General features: G+C 45.7%; 1 protein-coding gene across 1 annotated transcript in view; it reads left to right on the top strand.

The window, feature by feature from the left end:
• The first annotated feature begins 1,283 nt into the window (after positions 1–1,283).
• LOC311367822 (matrix metalloproteinase-17-like) overlaps positions 1,284–25,945 on the top strand; it is a 48,970-nt gene continuing 24,308 nt past the window's right edge. The window contains exons 1-3 of the mRNA XM_084486653.1: positions 1,284–1,622; positions 19,959–20,091; positions 20,438–20,573. Of these exons, the coding sequence (XP_084342779.1) occupies positions 1,476–1,622; positions 19,959–20,091; positions 20,438–20,573 (416 nt within the window). The 5' untranslated portion in view covers positions 1,284–1,475. The remainder of the gene's footprint in view (positions 1,623–19,958; positions 20,092–20,437; positions 20,574–25,945) is intronic.

The raw sequence follows: 25,945 nt of genomic DNA, 5'->3' as shown, positions 1-25,945 counted from the left end.
GCTGTTGTTAGGGCATGTGCATAGCCCATAGAAAACAGACTGGCATTGTTTGCCAGAAGTAGGCCTATATCTCTGATGTTTGACAAAGTTTTCCCTGTTGGAAAACTTTCTACATTTTCTTCCAAAATAACTCACAAATCTTCACATAACACCTTGTGAGACCGAAACTGAATGGTTTTCAACTGAAGAACATGATTTCTGGGTTCAGGCCTGCCATTTAACTTTTACCCTTAAGCACATGATTGACGGATTACATGAATGAGACCTTAAATGAAAACTCATCCCGTTTTAATGGGTTTGTTTTATGGGAAAAAAGTATTATAATAACTGAGGTATCTCGTGTAATACTGATTGTACTGAATACTGACAATTCAATATGCCTACCATTCTAACAAAGGTGAATAAATATAGTTCTTATTGAAGTATCATTTTAAATGGAATATTATCCAATCAGAATCATGGCATTTCCATGTCACAATGGTTATTCCATGACTAATTACTCATTTCAGTACTACAAAGCCACTCAAAGATGCTAAACGGTGATGTTTAATTATTGCCCTGCTTAGAGCAGCGGAAATGAGCAACCTTTCTTCATCTGTGAAACGATGCCAACCTCATGCATTATGTCCTTTGAAATCATGACAAAAACCTTTTGAAGTTTGAAGATCACAAAACAATTACGAAGACAATCGGTGAGATGTCACAAGGGTGGACGTGGCTTATCTAAAATAGAAGGTGGCACAAAATAAATTCAGTCCATTTTTTCCCATGAATTAGCATTCCTGTCTTCTACTCCTCACTACCAAGGCTCCTACAACTACGACTACCACTACTACTACTTATATACTAATCCCACAATTACCTTTACTAACAACACTCCTGCTTAAAAGCCTAATCCTGAAAAAAAAAAAAAAAAAGGGCCTCAGAGTGAAGACTGGGAGGTTACATCGTCCCCACCGCTCTTACATCTGTGTATGCCCAAACCGCGTAGGACGCACGTCACGATCTCCGACGGGCACCGCTGTCTGCGGGAGGCGCTTTAATCCCCCAGTCCGCCCAGCCTCGTGCCAAAGCATCTCCGCGGCGCGCGCCTAAGATCAGGCTCCGCTCGCGCCGAAGAAAACCGCTCGCGTGGGAACGTCAAAAAAAGGGACGAACTTTGTGTTATTACTAAGGGCATTTTCGTGCGTGGACTTTGCGAAGAGTAGTTGTTATTTTTTTCATTATGGCATGCGTTGTGGCCATACATGTGCCTGGGTGAAAAAAAAACTGCAACTCCTTGGTTGTATTTGAAACCCATTCGGCGTGAGTATCCACTTCGGCCGTGCTGTGTGATGTGCTTTACGTGTTTATGGGCAACAGTAAGACGGACTGATTTGCCCAGATCATTCCGCAAATGCCCCGTGGACTGTGGATTTATCCCGTGGACCCGTGGGCTGCCGGAGTGGGAGACCAGACCGTTGTAGTTGGACAGCATGATCTCGCCGGTGTTTCACAAGTGGAGGAGCGCGCGGTACTTGGGGATTATTACCACGGAGATGTTCCTGCTGCCCCTGATCTGCTTCTTACATTCGGCCGGAGCGGCGCCACCCGTGACGACGGAGCAGCTGGACATGGGGGTGGTGAGTAAAGACCCCCGCTCTGTCCCCTCTCTCTCTCGCTCTCTCTCTCTCTCTTTCAAGACTTGCTCTGAATCCTCAACACCTTGCTGCAAACCTCACTGCAAGGACCGTGTGCACGCACACACAGCAGCCTGCGTGTGCGTGTGTTATTTGACATCCAAGGAAAAAAAAGTCTAAATTGCTTGAACACATGTAGCCTAGAGTTGAATGTGGGCACAGTGCCAGGGCAGCGCATGCATGTTTGATGTGTTAACGGCTTCATTAAGACGCGCCAAAGACGGGTTAGTTCCTCGCTCCTTGCGCTCGGTTGACGTAATATTTTTGAGGAAAGATAAAACTGTACGAGCTGTATGTAACTTTACCGGGTCGATAAGGGGACACTGCCAGATGAACGCTGCGTGACACCACGGAGGCAATCGGGCATGTAATTTAAATATGAGCAAACCAATTAGAATGTTTGTTACATTGTGCTGTTCTTCGATTGGCCAAATCATTTGACATCAATTAGAATAAGCCTAATTGGATAATTAATAACGAGGTTGTCATGAAGCCTATTGCGATAACTGCGTGACTATAATGAGCAAAAAAGGAAATTTGCACATTTGAGGAAAATACGGAAAAACTAGTGTCGTTAATTTTCCCACCAGATATTGAATTAATTATGTATTACCGCCGAGGTCCATTGTGGAAACTCAATTTATCATCTGAAATGTGTGTGTGTGTGTGTGTGTGTGTGTGTGTGTGTGTGTGTGTGTGTGTGTGTGTGTGCGTGTGTGTGTGTGCGCGTGCGTGTGTTAAGCTCAGCTGGACAGGCCAGTCGGTGTTCTGTTTTGTGAGATGTGAGGGAAAGCCAGGGTTATCCAGACGTGACAGATGAGCACCCAACAATGCTTCCTCACCCTCACCAATTGGGTCCTTCCCACCCGTTGTCATGCGCTGACTCGCTGCTTTCTCGTGCGTAATTACAGCCGCGAGCGTCAAAACAAAAGTGCACATGGATTGTTATTATTGTTATTTTCCCGGAGGTTTTTTCGCCGCGCGTCAGCTAAACCAGACGCGAGCAACACCTCACCCTGTCAGTTGGAGTGACACACACACACACACACACACACACACACACACACACACACACACACACACACACACACACCGAGAACACAATTTCTCAATGTTAAACATTACCCCAATAGTTTATGTTCCATTCAGACCTTTTGCCTCATATCTAACGGAGTAGCAACAGCATCTCCTCAGAGCAGAATCAGATGATGGTGGTGCTGATGATAGTGTTTCTTCCGCACCTGCCCAAATGTATTTCTATCATTGTTCTCTGGGGTGCTGCTTTAAAGGGGATTAAGTTGAACATGAAGCCTGAACATTGTCTCAGTGGTAATAAGCTAGCGTACGATAAGGAGATCCGCACTTGACCTACATTCCTTCATAGTCTAATAATTCAGCGTTCTGGTTTCATACTGCATAATATTGTTTTCTGCTCTGTGTGTGTGTGTGTGTGTGTGTGTGTGTGTGTGTGTGTGTGTGTGTGTGTGTGTGTGTGCGTGTTGTACCATTCTCTTGAAGTGCATATCCCTCTGGGAGCTGGCGGGGCAGCGAGGGACGCACCCAGCCGGCCCAGCTTTAATACAGATCCTCATTTTGGTTTGTAATTTCCTTAATGAGAACACCATCTGGACACACACACACACACACACACACACACACACGCAGCTCCTTGCTCCGTGCAACATATTTGGCTTTCTTTCATCTCAAGTCAAGTCCGTTCTGTGTGTCAAACCCGTAGAGATGTTCTCCACAGACTTCACAGGCCCACATTAACCCCCCCTTACCCTCAGGATCTAAAGGACCAGTACTCCCTTGAGGAGGTCCACCCGATCAACCCCCTCCTTTCTGGGATAATTAGAGGGCAGTAGGTGCTGCACCGCGCATGTTATGTTGTCACACGAGCGCCGAACAAAGCAGAGACTGAGTGAATGAATGACAGTTATTGTTTTTGGACATCGGGAGTCGCCATAGCAGGAGAATAAATCTCAATATTTACAAAAAAAAGGAAAACAGACATTGGAAAAAGTGTGTTGTAGTTAGAAATGGGCCTTTCATCAAGTCCTCCATATGTCTGTGAGGACCCTCAGCCGGTCTCCCAGTCGTCAGCTGGCTCTCTGCCCCACATCCCTGCTCCACACAGTGGTCCTCACCTCGGTCTCTCCCTGGAGAGGCTGGTACAGCCTTAGACAGCCCTTGTTGTGGCCCCTGTTCCCCCTTCAAGCTACTTCAAACAACCTCACCCTGACACACCCTAACCCCCCCTCCCTCGGGACCACGCAGCGCAGGTACTGACACTGGGGCAGGACTAATGGAATCACCAAACAGAATCACTGCACGCACACGCATGCACGCACACACACACACACACACACTCTCTCTCTCTCTCTCTCTCTCTCTCTCTCTCTCTCTCTTTCTCTCTCTCTCTCTCTCTCTCTCTCTCTCACACTCACACTCAGAGTGTGAGAGAGAGAGAGAGAGAGAGGGGGGGGGTCAAGGAAAGGGAGTGTTAGGCTAATGTGCGAGAGCAGTCTGGTCTCCTCCAGTTAAACAAGTAGCTAACACAAAATCAATGCCGCTTACTGCTCCGGTGAGTCTGCCATTTCAGGCTCTAATGAATCAGCCCGGAGATGTGCACCTGCGCGCCGCTGGAGAAGCGCAGTGTCTTCATTGTGCTTCATCGTACAGATGTGGCCCAAAACAAAACAGACGACGGGAGATGCTCTGTACCCATTTGGGGCCCAACGTAATTGCTTTGTGGTCTATACATTTGTAATTATTACATCTTGTGTCCTGCCGATTGATTACAACTGATTATAGCCATTTCAGGTGGATTGAGACCGTGTCCCTGTGCAGCTGGCCGTGCACGGGCTCTACATAATGTCTCTGTGGTGGTTTAGTGTTGGTTTAAATGTAGACGTGGTTTGGGGCTGTGCGATTAAGGGAAAACGGACACGCGAGCAGGGTCTCCATCTCTACTTTGGTAGAGACTACTTCTACTTTTTTTTCTCGGTTGTACCATTAAATGGGGTTTCCCGTGGACCCAATGAACTCCTTGGCTGATGAGATTCAACACAAAGAGTGTCAACATGTTAAACTTTTTCCACACTCCCCCCCCCCCCCCCCCCCCCCCCCCAGATGTGTGGTCTCGCGATTTCCGCACACTTTCTCTCAATGGAAAAAAATACATGATCTGCATGTGGTTTGGGCCGCTCAAAGGCCTTCCAGAAATAATAATAGAACGTTTCGCCTGCTCGTATTTATAGTTATAATTGAGTCGGTTTCTTTTTTTTGTGTCTCCGTAACCACGTTTCGAGCAGTTTTCCCCTCTCTTTGAAGTGGGTAAAATGCCAAGCGTGGCTAACGGCGGCGCGCTATCGGCCGTTCTGCCAATGAGTCCCAACGGTCTGCCTGCCCCAGGAAGTGCCCTGAGCTCGCCCGCCGCTGGCCTTCAGCCCCCCCCCCTCCCGCCCCCCCCCCCGACCCCGGTCATGGATGAGGCCTCGTGATGGGGAGCCGTTCTGTGTGTGTCTCTGCTGCGCTTGCTGTTCCTGGCGGGGGCCGTTCGGGACACTTTTAGCCCGACTCTCCCTCTTCCATCAGCCGGCCTGACCTTGAGGAGGCGAGGCGCCCCCGGGCTCAGATTCAGGCCGGGAGATTATTTCAGGAACGGTCGAGAGGGAGGGACTGAGGACGAGAGAGAGAGAGAGAGAGAGAGAGGACTGCAGTGCTCGGTTTAACTTTGGTTGAACTGTTTTGCTACCGTTATGGCGGGCCGATATGGCAGCCGTTGCACTTCTAACCGTCCCTGGGAGGAGGGATCCCTCTCTCGCTCTGTTCCCTCTCAAGGAGAGGGAAAATTTTGGGGGGGCTAGGGTTAGGGGGTGCCATAATGTGTGCCCTGTGAAGCCCTTTCAAACTGTAACTGTGATTAAGACTAAGAGCCATACAAATAACTTTCATTTGACTTGGCAAATGAGAGAATCTATTACTGATTGGAAGTTGACAGAGTTAGGCAAATATAGAGGAAAAGAGAAAGAGGTAGCTCTACTCATATCCCATATGCAAGCATCAGAGTTACAGGAAGCAAGTTCTATAATCATAAATCCAATCCTATAATCACTACTCTAATCCATTTGGCATTCTCAAGTCTTGCCAAGTCTTGTGTAAAGATGAGACTTTATGTGTCGGTGGAGATTGACCGATTTACCGGTACTGTCAGTTTGTAATCTCCCAGAGTCCTGTTGTGCAAAGTTCTTAAATGTCCTGCCTTGCTATTCGCTGCCCCTGAACCTTCTGGAATATACCCTCTGCCAATCGATAACAAGAATAACAAGATGTTTGTATTCAAGCTCCATTCCTAATAAACATCATGTGATCATAAACCCACGATACAAAGTAAAAGCATGAAGCAGCCAAAGCACACGTAGACGATATGTAGGTAGCCGCCCATATACCTTATCATGCTATTAGTCAGTGCACCACATAGGAACGCCATTCCCGATTCCTCTCCGACGGGACGGATGTCTCTTCAGTAGTACGGACCAAGCGGTGCCGCCACGACAGAGCGGGAACAAACTGCTTTTCACAGCAGAACCGCACGCCATCATCTCCCTTCCCCATTGGCTGCTGGTGATTTCATCGAGGTCGGGGCAGTGAGCTGGCCCTCTCCCAGCGCTCCCCGTATAGAAAGCCTCAAACCAGCTCCATGTGTCGCCGTGCCGTGGTCTCCGAGCCTAGGCCCACCGCCTGCTTCCTCGTCCCCAACCAGATCAAGGTCCCGGTGGCCACATGCTATTCTGGAGGGACGACCGCGTTGTAATTGGAGCGGTTTCCAGTGTTCGCCCCGGCTCGCATGCTGCAGCCTGAAATAGCCCACAAAGCAGGCGACGGGCTGCCTTGAAAGCACCATCAAGGAAAACCCCAAAAAGCAATAACAGAGCTGAGTCTCCAGACCTGGCCTGACTTTAACGCAAAGTGGTATCGCTTTCAATGTGTGCGGTTGGATGGTATTAGTGTGTGTGTGTGTGTGTGTGTGTTGATGTGTGTCTGTGTCTTTGTGTGTGTGTGTGTGTGTGTGTGTGTGTGTGTGTGTGTGTGTGTGTGTGTGTCTCTGCTCGCATGTGTGTGTGTGTGTGTGTGTGTGTGTGTGTGTCTGTGCTCGCGCGCGTGTGTGTGTGTGTGTGTATCTGCCTCTGTGTGTGTGTGTGTGTGTGTGTGTATCTGCCTGTGTGTGTGTGTGTGTGTGTGTGTATCCGCTTGTGTGTTTGTGTGTCTGTGTCTCTGTGCCTATGTGTGTGTGTGTGTCTCCGTGCCTTTGTGTGTGTGTCTATGCATGATGAGTTTGTGTGTGTATATATGCATGTGTGTGCTTGCTCTTGTTTGTTTGTGTGTGTCTGTCTGTGTGCACGCATGTGTGTGTGTCTGTCTGTGTGCACGCACACATTTGTGTGTGATGTGTGTCCGTCTATGCGTGTGCGTGTGTGTGTGATAATTATTCATAACTGGTCCTCGATTGTTCTTGCTGCTTGTGCATAATTCCCTGAGCTGATGTTGATTGACGTTTAAACTAATTTCACGTCAAAAAGAGCTAACCCTCATAAGATGACGGACATAATTGGGCTGTAAATGAATTCATAGTGTGTATAATGTGCTGGGAAATGAGGGTCAAGATGGCAGTCATGCAGAGAGTAGTACTAACTTGAGTACTTACTGAAAACATAAAACATCAAAACCCTCAGCTCTCAACAGTAACACACGATTTTATTGATAAGTCTCAAGAGAACGGCACTCAATATGAGAGAGAGAGAGAGAGAGAGAGAGAGAGAGAGAGAGAGAGAGAGAGAGAGAGAGAGAGAGAGAGAGAGATCAAATGTTGAAGCATCCTCACAATGTTTCATCTGCCCTGCCAGGTGCACTTGCACTATGCGCACTGAAAGTGGGGGGATGGGTTACTGTTGAGCATCACAACAAGTCAGAGACGGAGGTGCCAACGAATCCTGGCTGCCTGATCACAGAGTTCACAAAGTTTCCCACCATGAAAAGGTCCAAGCCTTCGGGTGCGCAATTTAGAAAATCTAGAGTAAAGAGGAGATGGAAATGAAAGCCCAATATAGTGGTTTGTCATCTTATATTAACATTATAATGCCGTTTAGGTGTAGGTGATGCTTCATATGTAGTCGCTAGCTAGCTACTCTGCAGCAGCAGCTACAAGTTTTGCTTGTAAAAGCCTAACTTTATCTACTCTATAACTGTCCAGATGCACTCTCTGGAATATCTGCAGGAGCCTCCAGCTCCTGAAGAAGGGATATCTGATCTCGACTATTGAACATAGCACCTTTTAAATCCATGTTGGTTGAAGCAAAGAATATTTTCTTGGCCCCAAATCCTTATCTCGCCTGGGGCACCAAAATGGCTAACCGGACCTTGACAAACACACACACACACACACACTTTGAATTATATCAAAATTGGAAAAATTTTGTCTTGTTGCTCTAGTAGCTTTTATCAGTCAAACACGGTTAACCTCTCATGTCTGTATGTGCTGCCTGTCGTATCAAGGGGATGATACTTCCTGTCCCCTCTTTGATGTGTGTTTTGTTGGCACCCAGCTTCACATTTAGCCTCTGCTAAATGACTAAATTAAAAGGTGTCAATGTAGCTCTGTCACTCTAACAAACCTGTGTGTGTGTGTGTGTGTGTGTGTGTGTGTGTGTGTGCGCTTGTGTGTCTGCCCTTGTGTGTGTTTGCTTCTTTGCCCTGCATGCCTTTCAATGAATTCTACCTGTATGTCTTTTATTTCCATCTGTGCCGTGGTCTTCTTCATTCTTTTTGTATTATCATAAGCGACGGAGCAGAGCTCACATGCAATGTGTACTCCACAATGGGTTTAGAATTGTAGATTGATTGGCTGATTTTATTAGGGACCGAGCAGAACCTGCAAGGTCCCTATTGTTATTTAATTTGAAATTACTGCAATCTGTGTGTACTTGATTTCATTTCCATATAGAATCCTGCTAACTTGCCATTCCTCTATTTTTGTAATCAACAAACATCTGTATTTATTTTCTAATCATGGCTGATTGAAAAGGCTGATTTGAAGATATATGTTCCGTCATCACTGGAAATGAACAGTTCACTGTCTATTATAACAGCGTGTGCTGCACCACTGGCTTTCTTGATTACCCCCATTGATTTATGAATATGATTGCATCACAGTGGTCCCATTGGATTCATAACACAATGATATGAGTATGGTTTAAACCCTGTAGGCATTAGACTATTAACAAGGAAAGTCCTCTTCTGAGTTGTCTGACAAATACAATCCTGATTCGCCTTGGTGTTAAAAATGTAGGCTACCTTCGAGCAATATCATATCATCCAGATATGATTTTATGTCTTATTGTAGCGAACTCTTCCATTCAAAGAGACTTGGTAACACTTTACAACAATGATACATTTATTAACCCTTAATGATATTGGTTTAGCTCAGGAGGTAGAGCGGGTTGACTTGTTACTGGAAGGTTTTTAGTTCGATCCCCGGCTCCTCCTGAGCAAGACACCTAACCCTAACGGCTCTTCGCCTTGCATGGTTGACTTCACCTTCAGTGTGTGAATGTGTGTATGAATCGGATTGTGTGGATTGTGTGTATGGTTTTGGATAAAAGGACTGAATACCTAAGTCAAACATGAGCATCATTAGTAAACATGAACAACATGAGTAAAGGGTGCATACCGGTGGACCATGAGGGTCGACCACCAGAACCTTCCCTGAGTTCTGGGGACAAACGCCCTGACTTCCAGGCTACCCTGGCCCCGATTCACCGATCAAAATGGAGAAAATCTATGAATTCGTCATCAGTAAAGTGAAGACCACAAAACATTGGTCACATGTCTTTGTGTGTGTGCCTGTGTGTTTGCATGGCTGTGTGTGTGTGTGTGTGTGTGTGTGTGTGTGTGTCCCTGAGTTTGTCATTCGTAAAATAAAGATCGCAAACACTGGTCACGTACAGCTTCAGAAATGCCCATGTTGTTTGCGTTCCCCTTTGTCGTTCTCTGCGGTTTTGCGGGTGTAGTCGGTTCAGACGACAGCGGGCCTTTGAGTTAGAGTGTTTATGTCCCCGCCAGCATTCTGAACGCCTCACAGGCCCGAGGGGAAACCGGACACTTCCTCGGTTATCTGTTTCAAAGCCTTCGCTACACGCTAGTGTAGACGCCAAGACAAGACGCTGGCACCGGGAACCGCTTTGGCCGGCTCAAAGTGTTTGGTCCTCACCAGAGGGACAGTGATGTCATGGAGATACAGAGAGCCCAGCTGGTTTGATGAAGCTGTTCAGAGGGGTGTACAGAAGGGTTTCCTCTGTTGAGTTTGGAGTACGTCTCTCTTGTGTGTTTCTTAATGTTAGCGTTACTGTCAAGCCGCTCTGTTCCATCTCTTTTCCATTTCTTTGCCTGACGATAACTCCACTCCACTTACCAAGCATGAAACGTAATGCTCTGCCTTTCAGAATGACTTACTGGAACCCAGTCAATGTTTAGTATTCAGTATTTGATAGCATACTGAATACTATAGACAATATTTTCCTGAGGAGTAAGGGTTGTTATTGTGGGACAAGTCAGGGGATGTTGTTGTGGTGGATATGTCAGAATGCCTATTCATCTTCGATAACGGTACAATATCCTTCAAATAAAAATCCCTCTGAATCAATGGAAACAGCATCACTGAGTCCTGTCAGACGGCAAGACACACAATGTGTTTTGTTATGGATTAACCCAGATTATTGTCAACCCTGTGGCTGTAATCCCGTACCACCTGTTAACCAATGAGGAGCCTGCTGAGAATAAGTGTGCATCACGGTCTACAGCATCACAGTGCCTAGTCGTCATCTCGGTGAGAAACTGTACCTGCATTCTCTGGGTTTCTCTTCCTTGTTGTTTGGGTGACTTGGAGGATCGGGGGGGGGGGGGGGGGGGGGGGCGTGGCGTAGGGGTGAGTTAGGGGGGTGAGTCTGGGGGGGGGGGGGGGTTGGGTCTGCAGTAGGGGTGAGTTTAGAGCAGGGGTGAGTCGGGGGGGGTGGGGGGGGGCGTAGGGGTGAGTCGGAGGGGCTGGCTCCACTCTTTGTGAGCACCGCAGGGCGTACGGCTGTGTTTGAAGATAAAAAAAGAACAACAAGAGTTTCACAGAGCACATATTCACAAGTGTGTGTGTGTGTGTGTGTGTGTGTGTGTGTGTGTGTGTGTGTGTGTGTGTGTGTGTGTGTGTGTGCATGCCTGTGCTTTTTGTTTGTGTGTCTGTGTGTGTTTGCGTAAACATGTTTTTGTGTGTGTGTGTGTGTGTGTGTGTGTGTGTGTGTGTGTGTGTGCATGCCTGTGCTTTTTGTTTGTGTGTCTGTGTGTGTTTGTGTAAACATGTTTTTGTGTGTGTGTGTGTGTGTGTGTGCCTGTGTGTTTGCAAGTCTGTGTGTGTGTGTGTGTGTGTGTGTGTGTGTGTTTGCCTGCATATTCACGTGCATGTTTGTGTGTGTATGTCTTAGGGTGCGTGACAGTGTGGGTGTATACTAAGCACATGATAAAAGGCCATGTGCCTGCATTCTTCAGCTGAAAAGTGAGGGACAAGTCTGTCTCCATGGCGAACATCCCTATAGCAACCAAGAGACAGCTGTCCCAGCGCTCGATACCTGGGGCTCCTTGCTCACTCCTAGGACAAAGGTTTATTAATACACAGACACAAACACACACATGCACACATACACATACACAGACATACACATACACACACACATACACACACAGTATAGTGTTACAGGGCTCCCTAACCAGGCCCTTATGGACACCCTGGCATGTGAGTTTTAGGCTGCTGCACCCCGACACACACACACACACACACACACACACACACACACACACACACACACAAACACAAGCACGCAGTTACGCACACACCAATGCAAGCACACAGACACCCACACCAATGTATGCACACACACACATACACATACACACTGACACTGACACACGCACTGACACTGACACACACACTGACACACAAACACACACGCATGAATAAGGACACAAGCATGCATACACACTAGGGATGTGAATAACTCAAATTTTTCCTGGTCGAATAATCAGTGGGTGGTATGAACGAATAATTTATTATTCGATGTGTGCCGACATTCACAAAGGCAGCCATGGATCATCGGCAAGAAATCACTCTTTAATATCTTTAACGCAAAAAAAAAACTTTAACAGTGATCAGTGTTTGTGTTGTATGCATATATATTAATATTTATGCTTGTGTATTGTGTATATTGTTTTTCTGTACATGATTAATAATAATAAAAAAAACAGTAACAACAAAACAACAAAAATAGTTCTACAGAACCAACATTAGTTCCGTCCGTTAATTCTTGTTTATTTGAATGGGAAAAAATGTTAACGGTCCAAATGTTAAAAATCGGCTTTGACCCTCGGGAACGAATAATCGAATAATTGAATATTCTGACCCATCCCTAATACACACACAGGAAGAGTGCTGGGAAGAGTTGATTTAATTGATCTGGTTTTATTTTGACCAGACTCTGGGATCCTGACTACTGAGGGATGTCACGTAAAAAACGTGAAAATGCCTGTAAGAAATATACAGTAAAACTACACAGTTACGAAAGTTACTAAACAATTGGGGGAGAATCATATTTGCGTGGAAAATGTAGAAGTCTCAGCAATCACAAAAGCACTGCATAAAGTCAAATTGGATTTATGGATTTATTTCCGGTTCTCTCCCCATCTGCCTTTATTTTTTTATCCCCATTGACAGTTACTGCGGGGTGCTTAACTTTGATGGCGTGTCACTCCTGTTATTATTCCAAGTCCAGTAAAACAGTTCAGTCATCCCGTGCTTGGGTCAGCAGAATGGTGATGGCTTAACGCACACGACACAGCGCTAAGACGGGATTGGATGGATTGTGCTGGGGAGCGGGGCAGGCCCCGACGCCGTTTAATGACATTTGGACTGCACACCAGATGAGGGACGCATCAATTTACTGATTGAAATACCGACTTAAGCAGGAACGGTGCCATGCTCTGCGTCAATAGGGGTGGGCTTAGCTGTCACACAAAGAGATTCAAGTCTGTCTCTTAGTAAATACTCACAAGAATATTAAGGGACGGGGTGCGGCAGGGAACAGTTTTGAGACATTTATTGTGAATCTGTTAACAAGGGCGGTTCTGTAGATATTGATATGTTTGTTGGATTGAATATTTTGTGTTCAGGCTTGGTAGGGTTTGGTTTCAGACGGTCCAGCTGGGTCCGCTGTGGCTCTTTAAAAGACCGTGGCCGCAAACAGCTGACTATCGGCGAATAAAATGTAGCACACTCTGTAGGGCCGTATGATTTGATTACACTAACCCTGACATTGATTTTTCCGGCTTGTAAAAATGTTTAACAATAAAAAAATAATTTATCTTTGAGCCGACCTGATGAGTTATAGTACTGCGGAAAACAAAGAATCCTGATGCTCACATCACACACAATCGATCGTTTTTCCCCCCATCCCTGCAGAACACCTATAAGAATCTCCCCTGCACCCCTGGCTCCCCTCTGCCATCACACGGAGGCTCCGTCGGGTCTCCTGTGAGGCTGGTCCCAGTGTGTCCACCCTCACACACCTCTGACTATCGGTCAGAGGTGTGCAAGGGATGTCCAAAGGAAATTCTAAATGGAGAGAAAGTCGTTTGTTTTGTACATTTGTGATTACTGCGACTCTACTCTGATTCCCAAGAAGATAACCCAACGATTAAATCAATTAAAAAACAATTTATTCCAATGTGATATTGAGTGATTTGGGCTATTTCACAGACTATAAATAACAAGCATCTGTCAGCCAACACTTGGCTACTAGCTTAGCATCCACAAAACACCTTTTGGTCGTGTATTGACGACATCTCTCGCTCGCTCTCTCTCTAGCACTCGCTCTCTCACACTCTCTCTCCCTCGCTCTCTCTTTCTCTCTCACAACCAGCTGTCTTTAAAACCCAGCATTACGTGATCCACTTAGCAGCTGAGTACCCCCCCCCCGACACACACACAAACGAACACCACACATACACTATCAGATGCACAGACACGCCTACATACACAGACAGACACGCACACACACACACACACACACACACACACACACACACACACACACACACACACACACACACACACTACTCGAATATGATAACAGATGCAAATTGGACACAAACATCCTTGTCAAATTGTCCGATATAGATGCATACCTCATTTGCTTCTTTAAACACAGCATTGCAAGGTTCATTTTCTTGGCAGTGAAAATGGGATTCTATCACATCAATATGTTGTCTACTGACCAGAGAATAGTAAGTGTTTACGTGAGGTTATATCAGCTCATCCCTGTACTACCAGAGAGGAAGGGGCCTCGTGTGTCGCTATAGCAGACAGAGCCCGCTGTGGATGGCTGCGCATGTATATCTGCCTCTCTGCCAAGCTGAGGAATTACACTTTCTGTGCTCAGTCTGCACCTCATAACCTTGTGGTTATGAGGTGAACCCCCTGGGAACCCCCTGGGTTTATATTAGCTAGTTCGGAAACAACTGTTTTACCACACACAGTCAGAAACCATATAACTGAATATACAAAGCTTCACATATGTTTTAAGTTAGCTATTTGGATAATTATGTCATGATTCATGAAAGACCAGAATATTGCAGACAATGTGTCCCTCTCATTCATGGCCTCTCTTAAGATATTTCTCCTGGCTATAAACAAATAAGAGACAAATGTCTTTGAAGGGGTGCCACAGCGTATCTGAGGACCATAAATACATACGTGTTGGTATTTCAACACTTCATTCTATAAGCAGAAGCCATGACGAAAACAAGTGTACATGTGGATCTCTTTCTCCTATGAACAGTAACAGTACAACCACCCAACTGTTAACCAAAGTTGTGAAACACATTAATACACACAATCAGTCCCTCTTGGCTTTTGAAAACGGATATGGACATCCCTTGCTCCTATATTAAGTCATGTATATCGCTTTCACGCAATCTATAAACAGCCATGAATGGTCGGCCATGCCTACAAACATATAAATATAACTTCCTGGCTTTCCTGACATGTACATCTATTTCCAAGCCCAATCCACACACACACACACACACACACACATCACACGTATGATTAAACACCCTTTGGATGTGCTATACAGTGTAGGCTCATATGAAGAGGACCTGATCCTATAGCCAAATCAAATCAATGATCAATAATCATCATAAATGGCATCAACCATAAATCCCACCCTTTTACTGTGAGTTCTGGGTGACCTTGCTGAAATCCTGAGAGACTCTAAAAAACGAAAACAAAAAGGGGAATATCAGCTCATTTCACAGATGGAAGGAGATGAGATACGTTCCCAGACGTCAACACATGCTCACCCTGATTAGGGGACTGGTTTTGGAGCTGAATGGAGAACGGTTGTGATTCCGTGTTTAGAGGACATGCCACCAAAGTTGACGTGCCATGTTTATGAGTCCTACGACCTACTGTGTAAACCTGCAAGGTCACGGGCCTGAGTGACTGGTCTCATGTCACGGTGTTAAACTCAATGTCTCAACTCACATTCCATGGTGAAGTGAGGTGGCTGTGTACTGTGTGTGTGTGTGTGTGTGTGTGTGTGTGTGTGTGTGTGTGTGTGTGTGTGTGTGTGTGTGTGTGTGTGTGTGTGTGTGTGTGTGTGTGTGTGTGTGTGAGCGCATGCCAGTGTCCATGCGTTGTTGTTTTTTTTATGTGTTTTTGTTGAATGATGAATGTTAAAATTAAAAAAAACATCATAATCTGCCAAATTATATTTTACAACTGAATTCATTCAGTTCTGCTCATTAAGTTGTTTAATTAGCTTTAAATATGCACAAATTTGACATGTTTATCTTTACCGCTGTAAATACTTATTGAGTCGAAGCCAGAAGCAACCTGTTGAAGTCCGTCAAAAGAATATTTCTGTTTCTTAAAGTGCAAGTTATACGTGGGTTGACACACAAGTAAAGGGTCAAAGGTCAGCAAAACAGTTTGTTGTTCACCACAAACTAACAATATTACACTTGTGTTGAGATGACCAAATGTCATGAGTACATATCCACGTCAGTAAAAATAGTGTGTGGCTTAACCCTTGACACCAAAACCCAACACGTTAAACTCAATAACCTACACACACGCACACACGCACACACACACACACACACACACACACACACACACACACACACACACACACACACACACACACACACACACACAAGGAGGCCCTCTCCCACACATGTACTGTACATCCTGCACACTCTGAACGCTCTTGTACCGCGTGTGCTGTGCCGGGATATGAAATACGATGTGATCAGCCTTTCAAAGTACAGCACACTTCCCCACAATGGCCCGCGTACAAGAGCCTCGGGACCCCAACCTGTGACTCACCACGGGCCCATTCCCACCGTCATGCATGTGAGCTGGTGAGCAAATCATCCTCCCACCTGTTTCATTGTGTGTGTGTGTGTGTGTGTGTGTGTGTGTGTGTGTGTGTACCTGTGTGAGTGTGTGTATGTGTACCTGTGTGTGTGTGTGTGTGTGTGTGTGTGTGTGTGTACCTGTGTGAGTGTGTGTATGTGTACCTGTGTGTGTGTGTGTGTGTGTGTGTGTGTGTGTGTGTGTGTGTGTGTGTGTGTGTGTGTCCGCAGTTTCTATTCACTGTGACCTACTAAATCTGCCAATTTTGATCCTTTTTGTCATTGTTTTTTCATCTCAGTCTCATCTTTACTTCTAGAGACTGGTTTAGGCCCACATCCTGATAATACATTTATACACTTTAATCTTTTCATACCCTTATCTTAATGAGACTTAAATGGGAGGCTGAAAACAATGAAAGCATACAATCAATATCGGGGCAAAGAATTATGTCCTCTTAACAATGTAACTACACATGTAACAGCCTACAACATCATGCACTTAATATGACAACCCTATGGGTTGTGTCATATAGTTGTCATATAGTTGTCATATAGTTGTCATATTCCTAACCTTCATCCCGAAACCTCCCCACACAGTAGTGTAGTTACACGCTGCTGCAACTACACAGCAAGTACAAAAGGTTACATTGTTGTCCCGTTGTTTATTACACAGCACGCTACCAGGAGACTATGGTGCCAGTTGGAACCGGAATGAGCCAGAGAAGGGGGAAAATTGGTAACAAAAAAAATCATAAATTGCGGAAGAGTTGAATGCTTTCCTGTGGGTGGCTCTTTGACATAAAACACACACACACACACACACACACACACACACACACACACACACACACCGAGAACACACACACACCGAGAACACACACACACACACACACCGAGAACACACACCGAGAACACACACGGATGAATAGACATTAATTAGCAGAGGCGGGCACTGGGAAAGAGAGGGTGTATGTTTGTATTTGTGAGACTAATCACTGTGTAGAGATGGCTGGTGTCAACAGGAGGAGTTAACCTTCTTTTCATTGTACATAAGGCGCCTTTTCAATCCAGCGCCCAAATTACAGCTAAATTAAACCTGCATCTCTAATGCTTGGCAACTGAGCCAGGCTTGTGTTGCTGTCAATGGTACTTTCCTCTGCTGCTTTGTCACATTATTACATTATTGCATACATACCCACCCACACACACACACCACATTCCATTCATTTATTTGAACAGCACAAAATTGGAAAATCCTTTATCTCTGAAACCCTTGCTAACCTGCTCAGAGCTGGACAGAGCAAGGCTAGGTGTGGGGCTCTTCTTACCCAAACAAATGTAAAGTAGGATGTCGCTGTGCAGTGCTGATATCTTGTTATCCTCGTGCAAGGCTTTTAGTGTCGATTCTGTTTTCTCTTCTGTTGGCGCTTCACATGGACAAAGGACTTTTAATGTAGTTGTCATCTTTTTGGCAAGAAGGTATTCTTATTCAAGTAAAATAACATTTGTGTATATATGTGTGAAATGTGTGTATGCCTGGGCACTTCTGGGTATGCCTGTGCCTCTTTATGTGTCTGTGTGTGTGCGTGCATGTCTGTATGGTTGTGTGTGTGTGTGTGCCTGTATGCGAGACAAGTGCATGTTTATGCCTGTGTGTGTGTGTGTGTGTGTGCGTGCATGCGTGTGTGCGTGCACGCGCACACACACACACACACACACACACACACACACACACACACACACACAAACGCGTTGATCAGCATCGAAAACCCATCTGCAGCCAATTCAACGCACATCATGTCGTCACGCGTACAACAGTAGTCCCAAGTCCCTCCACCGTGACCGACCGCAGCACATCTGCAACAGCCCCGCCCGTCTACATCCGAACCCTCTGTGGTCCTCTCAGCCTCTGTCAGACCTTCAATGAGACCAGCAGCAGCTCCACATTTAGCACCGGCACTGGGCTCGTTGGGAGGAACAATGGGGACGCTATGGTGGCAGAGTTCTGCCCCGAGGGTCTTTTGAAAGAGTGCTGGGGGGCGGTAAGGGTCGGGGTCGGGGGGTTACGCACTTCCGTGTGACGGGGCTGAAGATGAAGGGGCCACCCCAGCTGTTGGTCGTCGCTCATAAAGGGGAGCATTATGGGATGGAGGGAAGTCGCAGGCAGGCGGTCACAACAGGTTGCCATGGAGATGGTAATGACAAGGGGTGGGTTTGAATGTGTGCATACATGCCCAGATGTCATGTGTGTCAAGTGTGTGTGTGTATGTGTGTGCAGTGCGTGCATGTGTGTGGGCATGTGTGTGTGTGTGTGTGTGTGGGCATGTGTGTGTGTGTGTGTGTGTGTGTGTGTGTGTGACTGGCTCGCAGTGTTGAGGAAAGTCCGGATGAGTGCTGAGAGAGGGGGTGACCTGCTGTGAACTCTGACCTTTGGGAAATCAGGTTGTGATGGAAACACAGCTGACAGGAAGTGTGTTGAGGGTCTGGGAATAGTAAGGAGGGAACTGGAACACACACAAACTCACACACACACACACACACACACACTTTTTCCCTTTGTTAATTTGAAATGGCATGTACTAGCATGGAACATTGACATGTATTTTCCCAAGCAAAGGAGAACCAAACAAAATCACAAAAGCCCTAACATGGAAATGTTTAACCCTTCATGAAAATCTGGGAAAAACAGATAAAAGTGCTCTGTTTCGTATGTGTATGCATTGTGTGTGTGTGTGTGTGTGTGTGTGTGTGTGTGTGTGTGTGTGTGTGTGTGTGTGTGTGTGTGTGTGTGTGTGTGTGTGTGTGTGTGTGTGTGTGTGTTGGCCTCTCTTGCACTCTCCTATTCACACTCAATAGTTTTAAGAGTTCTAAGCCGCTTTCCCGCTTCAAGCCGGACTGTGCCTGGATTACATCGACACCAAGGTTTAGGATTACGAAGTGACATATATATATGTTTATACATGCACATGCACATTAAAGCGCGCACACACACACACACACACACACACACACACACAAAATGACACACTAGAGTGAGAATGAGCGATAGAAACATTAAGAGTGATGAATTATAACCCAATTCTCCTTTTCATTATCGGAGAGCCAATTAAAATGCATTATTATTTGTATTCGGTATTTCAAGAAATGCACATAATATACACCGAGGTTACCGTGTATTTGTTGTCAGGGAGAGTCAGAGGCAACCTTTACACGAGTCCCACCGGACAGCGTGACAGCAGGTGTCCTCCAGTGTCCACTGGGAACACTGGGAACCGCCATGGAATGTAAAAAGCCTTCCATTGGAGAATGCCTTGAACTTCAAAAGTGTGTTATTGGTGAGAGAGAGGGGGCGGGAATATCCGTTTCAGTTACATGAGAGGAGGGACTATAGAGGGATATCTGTTTCAGTTACACGAGAGGAGGGACTATAGAGGGATATCCGTTTCAGTTACATGAGAGGAGGGATTATAGACGGATATCTGTTTCATTTACATGTTTTAATATAGTTTTGTTAAATTCTTCCCCAAGAAACTCCACTATATGTATTCTTCTTGTCTTTGGGATTCTGCTTGTCACGTTATTCTTGTTCCGGGGAGTGGTGTGCATCGCTCAAAAGAAGTTTGACAACGTGAAATTGCGTTCGGGTAAAAAACCGGGACACCGCTACAATCTCTGACTCTCTACCACCCTTCAATGAGATATAACTCTGTACTCCTCCACGATTGGCCGACACTTAGCCATGTTTACTGTGTTCTCTTCCAGGGTTGGTTGAGTAAGTTCGGCTACCTCCCGCCCCCGGACCCTGTGACTGGCCAGCTGCAGACCAAGGAGGCCCTGAGCACAGCCATCAAGGCCATGCAGAAGTTCGGAGGGTTGGCAGAGACCGGAGTCTTAGGTAAGAGCTGGGAGGGAGGGTGGGAGGGAGGGAGGGAGGGGCCTAGTCCGATAAGGTTATTTAATGAGGTGTTTCAATTCTCAATTAGAAACCTTTGAAATGAACATGGTTCATAATAGGCTTGGCTACTTAAATGACGATGATGATGAGTCTCGATTCATTATAATCTTCATGATAGTAATTGAATAATAACCGGTAATGTATGGTAATGAATAGTATCCACCTGCAAATCACCCTGAATCTACTGATTGAATATTTTTAGGGACTGATTATTCTACTCTGTTCTATTCTTATCTTCATTGTGTCATACTCTATTCCTACTCTACTGTGTTCTCCTGGGTTCCAGACCAGGCCACGCTGGGCCTGATGCAGACTCCCAGATGTTCTCTACCAGATGTGTCGGAGCCAGAGGAGACAACGGGCCGGCGGAGACGCAGCCTGACGCCCCCCAACAAATGGACAAAGAGACACCTCTCCTGGAGGTCAGGATACTACAATACTGCACTATAATATAATACTATACTATAATACTACTCTACACACCTCTCCTGGAGGTCAGGATACTATAATACTACACTATATATACTATATATTATACTATTATACTACCCTACATACCTCTCCTGGAGGTCAGAATACTACAATACTATACTATAATATAATACTATACTATAATACTACACTATACCCGGGTCGGCTTAGCTCAGGAGGTAGAGCAGGTTGACTTGTAACCAGAAGGCGGCTAGTTTGATCCCCGGCTCCTCCTAGTGTCGATGTGTCCTGAGCCACTTAACCCTAACTGCTCCTGACAAGCTGGCTGTCGCCGTGCATGATTGCCTCCGCCGGCGGTGTGTATTAACCGTCGTCAGTTACAAGCCAGCGTTGTAAGCTAAATGCCGTAAATGTAAATGTAATTCACCTCTCCCGGAGGTCAGAATACTACAATACTATACTATTACTGTAATACTATACACCTCACCTGGAGGTCAGAATACTATAATACTATACTATTACTGTAATACTGTACACCTCACCTGGAGGTCAGAATACTGCTATACTAGAATATAATACTACACTATACACCTCTCCTGGAGGTCAGAATACTATAATACTATACTATAATATAATAATATACTATAATACTACACTATAATACTACACTATACGCCTCTCCTGGAGGTCAGAATACTATAATACTATACTATAATACTATACTACAGTACTGTAATACTACACACCTCTCCCGGAGGTCAGAATACTATAATACTATACTATAGTGATGTAATACTATACACCTCTCCTGGAGGTCAGAATACTATAATACTATACTATATATACTACACTCTGATACTATACTATAATAATATACTATAATACTAAACTAAACTATATTATAAAACTATACTACACACCTCTCCTGCAGGTCAGAAAACTATACCCCCCTCCTGAAGGTCACAACCATGACATACTCTATCAAACCTATATAGCAGCATATTGCATGTAGTATAGTTACATTATATAATAATGAGGACAGATGGTTAAAGTGATTCTTAAATGTCCGGCACTCGTCTGAATTATGACACACATAAATAAACAGAAGATAACGTCCCAAAGCATGATGGTTTTAATATATGTAGCAAGCGCTAATCTAAAAATAAGTGTGCTATAATTCACCGGTCCTCTGACCTTTCTAAACATCAGCGCTGGATTCACCCAAGCAGGGAATTCATGGACAGAAACCTCCCTCCCTATAGGATGGTAACTGCTCTCCTCATTAAAACACACACCATCTCATCATGCCCTAATCCAGCCCTAGTGAGTTAAAAACCGTGAACCACATCCCATTCCTAGCTGTTTGTGGGGGATACTGTGGCTGTGGCGGTGTCTAGTCAGGAGCTCTGTGCTATACCCGGATGTCTGGGTTCTCCTCTCTGTGTGTAGCCGTCAACGTCACTCGGGAAACGATGCAGCAAATCGAGTTAGAAATTGGCAGACTTGGACGTGAGGTGGCTCAGAGCAAGAGCGGAAGGCAGCAGGTGGAATCTCAATGCGGCGAGTGTGGAGCCTGCAGGCCGCCGAGGTGCAAGACTCCGCAGCCTTATCGTTTTGGGTATGATATAGAGAACGCCCGGGAGCTGGGTGTGTGATTATGTGTCGTGGGTTTCATGTTAATAACCGAGCTCGAAGCTCGCTGCGCAAACGGATGAATCGTGACCAATCGCTGTTACAGTTACGTCACCTGTCGTACCAGGAGAGTAGAGAGACCCTGAAGTAGCTGGTCGATGGTTTCAAGGGCCTACACTGCAGATGCACAAAAATTGCTTTGCTCCTCTGATGGGCCTATGAGAATTATGAGAAAGTTCCTGTGGTTCTGAAAGTGCAGTATATTCGTGCTATAAAATGCAAGGATTGAATCTACGAATGAACCAATAGGAGGCGGCCATTTTCTACTGTGGGGTCATGAGATGAAGCCTGTCAGCTGCTGAGTATTCCGAAGTTGTGAAAAACAGTGGGATATATAACCCCATTATAGTGGCAAAGATTAAATATTGGGCACAGGAGCTGCCAGATTGGCGTGTCACAGAAGAGGAATCGTGTGTGCGTTGCGTGGTCTAGTGTCGACCGGCCCCTTCATGTTGTCCACGGCGTCGTCAGAGGGATTATTCCCCGAGACAGACATCCGTCTCGGTGACGGAGTGAAAGGCAGAGTGCTAAGCCAGTCAGTCGATGGGCAAAACCAACAGGTCTGCCAGGCCTTTTAGGAAGCAGCCCCCCCCCTAAATTTGCCCCCTACATTTTCTTTGTATAAATTAATGTATTAATTTTAGATGCATTCATCTTTCTCTTTATATTCATAATTTTTAATCCATCCAGTCACCCAAACCCTATTTTTTGGGTTAGCTGTGTGGTGGACTCTGTGGTGGTCTCTGTGGTAGCTCTCCAACCCATGTTAATTGTGTGTGTGTGTGTGTGTGTGTGTGTGTGTGTGTGTGTGTGTGTGTGTGTGTGTGCGTGTGCGTGTGAGAAAAGTAGTCTTGGGCCTTTGATGTTGAGTTTTTCAGCTTGAAACACACACTTAGACATGGGTGCACACACATTCATTCCATTGTCTTTACTCTATCTTTCTCTCACATCTCACAATCTCTCTCTCTCCCTCTCTTGCACTCTCTCTCTCGCTCCCTCTCTCTGTACTCTCTCTCTCTCTCTTTTACTCTCTCTCTTTCACTCTCTCTCTCTCCCTATCTTGCACTCTCTCTCTCTCCCTGTCTCTGTCCCTCTCTCTATACTCTCTCTCTCTGTATGCTCTGTCTCTCTCTTGCACTCTTTCTCTTTCTCTCTCCCTTCCTCTCTTGCACTCTGTGTCTCTCTCTCTCTCTCTCTCTCTCTCTCTCTCTCTCTCTCTCTCTCTCTCTCTCTCTCTCAATGCTTTCTCTCATATGTGCATGCCACTCATCTTCTGCCTTCCTGTCAGTGCTCTGTTCCCTGGCTCAACTCCCCTCTGTGTGTCAACAGCAGGCTCCATACACCACAGCGCAAGGAGAGCACATCTGTCCGTCTGTATTTATAACACATCAGGGGTCTGTCTGATTATGTTAGGATATACGGACCGACAGTAGAATCAGTCATACTGTATTTAAAGTGGCAACCTCACAATATGATATCACAGGGATTTTGACTGCCTAAACACGATGTATTGTGATTCTGAGAAGTATTGCGCTACGATATTACGATTTATTTGTTCGATTTAGTATTTTGGTGGTTTAACTCTTCTCGTATAGTTTATGTTTTCACCCCGTCCCTCATTTAAAGGACCTTTGTTTCAATGCCAGTTAGTTTGTTATGAGCCATTTCAAAACCAACCCTATAGTGGCATCACAAATGAGAGTGTGTCACCACAGATGCATTACGGATAGATAAGCCTGTAGCAGGCTGCCCAGTGGATCTTGCCTTTTTAGGGGTGTTTGTTGCAGTGGTAATGTGTGGTTTGACTTGTCTTGGACAAAAAACGAAAAAAACATATATATGTGATATTCTCTTCACATTTGTTTCCTCCATGCTGTTTACTTTTGTGCATACTTCATTTGGTATTTCAGGCATTTATTTTGTCTATGTGTAGGGTAGTGTATTGCATTGACTAGGGCAAGCATGGTTGTCAAGTTGGTCCTAGTTTTCCCCCATTATCAAGAAGAACGCTCCGTGGACTGCTCCCTCCTCCTCTCCCTCCTTTCCCTCCCCCTCTCCCTCCACCTCCCCCTCCTCCTCTCCATCCTCTCCCTCCACCTCTCCCCCTCTCCCTCCTCTCTCCTCCTCCCTCTCCCACCTCCTCTCCCTCCACCTCTCCCTCAACCTCTCCCTCCCCTCTCCCTCCAACTCTCCCTCAACCTCTCCCTCCCCCTCTCCCTCCAACTCTCCCTCCTCCCCATCCTCCTCTCCTTCCACCTCCACCTCTCATACTCTCCCTCCACCTCGTTGCAACCACCAAAGCATCTATTTACCCTTCATCAACTTGACGGGGCTCAAGGTCTGATGTGATGTCAGAGCTCCCACGTTCTGAAAGATGCTTTGGCAGTATCCATGGAAACTGAGAAGAGAATCAAGAAAAGTGGTATGAAACTAAATGTATGTATCCTTCAAAGCAAAAGATAAAACACATGTTTATTTTAGCAGTAGATCATTAAAAAAAAGTTTAAAACCCATAACACGATAAAAAACATTTTTATCTGTTTTTGATGTTGAGCAAAAGTTATTTTGCTCAAAGCAATGACTTGGAGCAAAAGTTTCTGACAGGGAGCTATATTTATAGAGTAACAGTAGGATGAGGAAGGAGGGCGAGGAACTAGTGTCTCCACTAAGATGGAGTGGGTTACTCTGCATGCAGCTCACCTAGCTACATAGTTTTCATGCACACACACACACACACACACACACACACACACACACACATGTACACACGCACACACACACATGCACACACACACACACACACACACACACACACACACACACACACACACACACACACTGCATTCAATTCACTATATCACTATTCCCATCATCAATCTTTGTCACCTTCTCTCAATGTCTCCCTCACCTACTCCCTATTTAGAGCTCATCCATACATCCTCAACACACACACACACATGCATGCACACGCATACACGCACACACACACACACACACACACAACCGCGCGCGCGCACACTCACAAGCACACACATTCAAAACCGCACTAAAACATGAACAAATCCAAACAGAAGTTGTTGGTTGGAATGTTCAGGCACATCTGAGTTCACATGTGACCTGGTTGAGTTTGGTGGACAGAGGGACGATGAGTGGGCTTGTAGGGCTTTTAAGAAGGTATTGGTTGGAAGATTTGGTTGCCAAAAAGTACTTGACACGCCATTTAGCAGCAATAGAATATTAATCGCTCAGTCTCGCTCCGTCTCGCTCTGTCTCGCTCTCCATGCTCTCTATTGATTAATTGCAGACCCCCACAGTGTGTACTTAGTGTGGAGGGAGAGCACACCGCCATCTTATTCACACACACACACACACACACACACACACACACACACACACACGTGCGTGCACACAAGCAAGCATTTATGCATGCACGCACACATACACATGCACGAGCAAGCATGCATGCCCGCACACGCGCACACACACTCTTCATGTGGAAATGAACAATACAAGACAAATCAGAGGGAGTTCAGAAGCTCTCTCTCGCTTTCTCTCCCCCTCTCTTGCTCTCCTTGAATCCCTCTCTCTCCCTCTGTCTTCTCGCTCCCCTTCTCTTGCTCTCTCTCTCTCCCTCTCTTGCTCGCTCTCTCTCTCTCCCTCTGTCATGCTC

Source organism: Micromesistius poutassou, assembly GCF_964030765.1.
Source record: "Micromesistius poutassou genome assembly, chromosome: 22".
Taxonomy (NCBI): domain Eukaryota; kingdom Metazoa; phylum Chordata; class Actinopteri; order Gadiformes; family Gadidae; genus Micromesistius; species Micromesistius poutassou.
The sequence above is the reverse complement of the archived record's forward strand: the minus strand, read 5'-3'. Positions and strand labels throughout refer to the sequence as shown.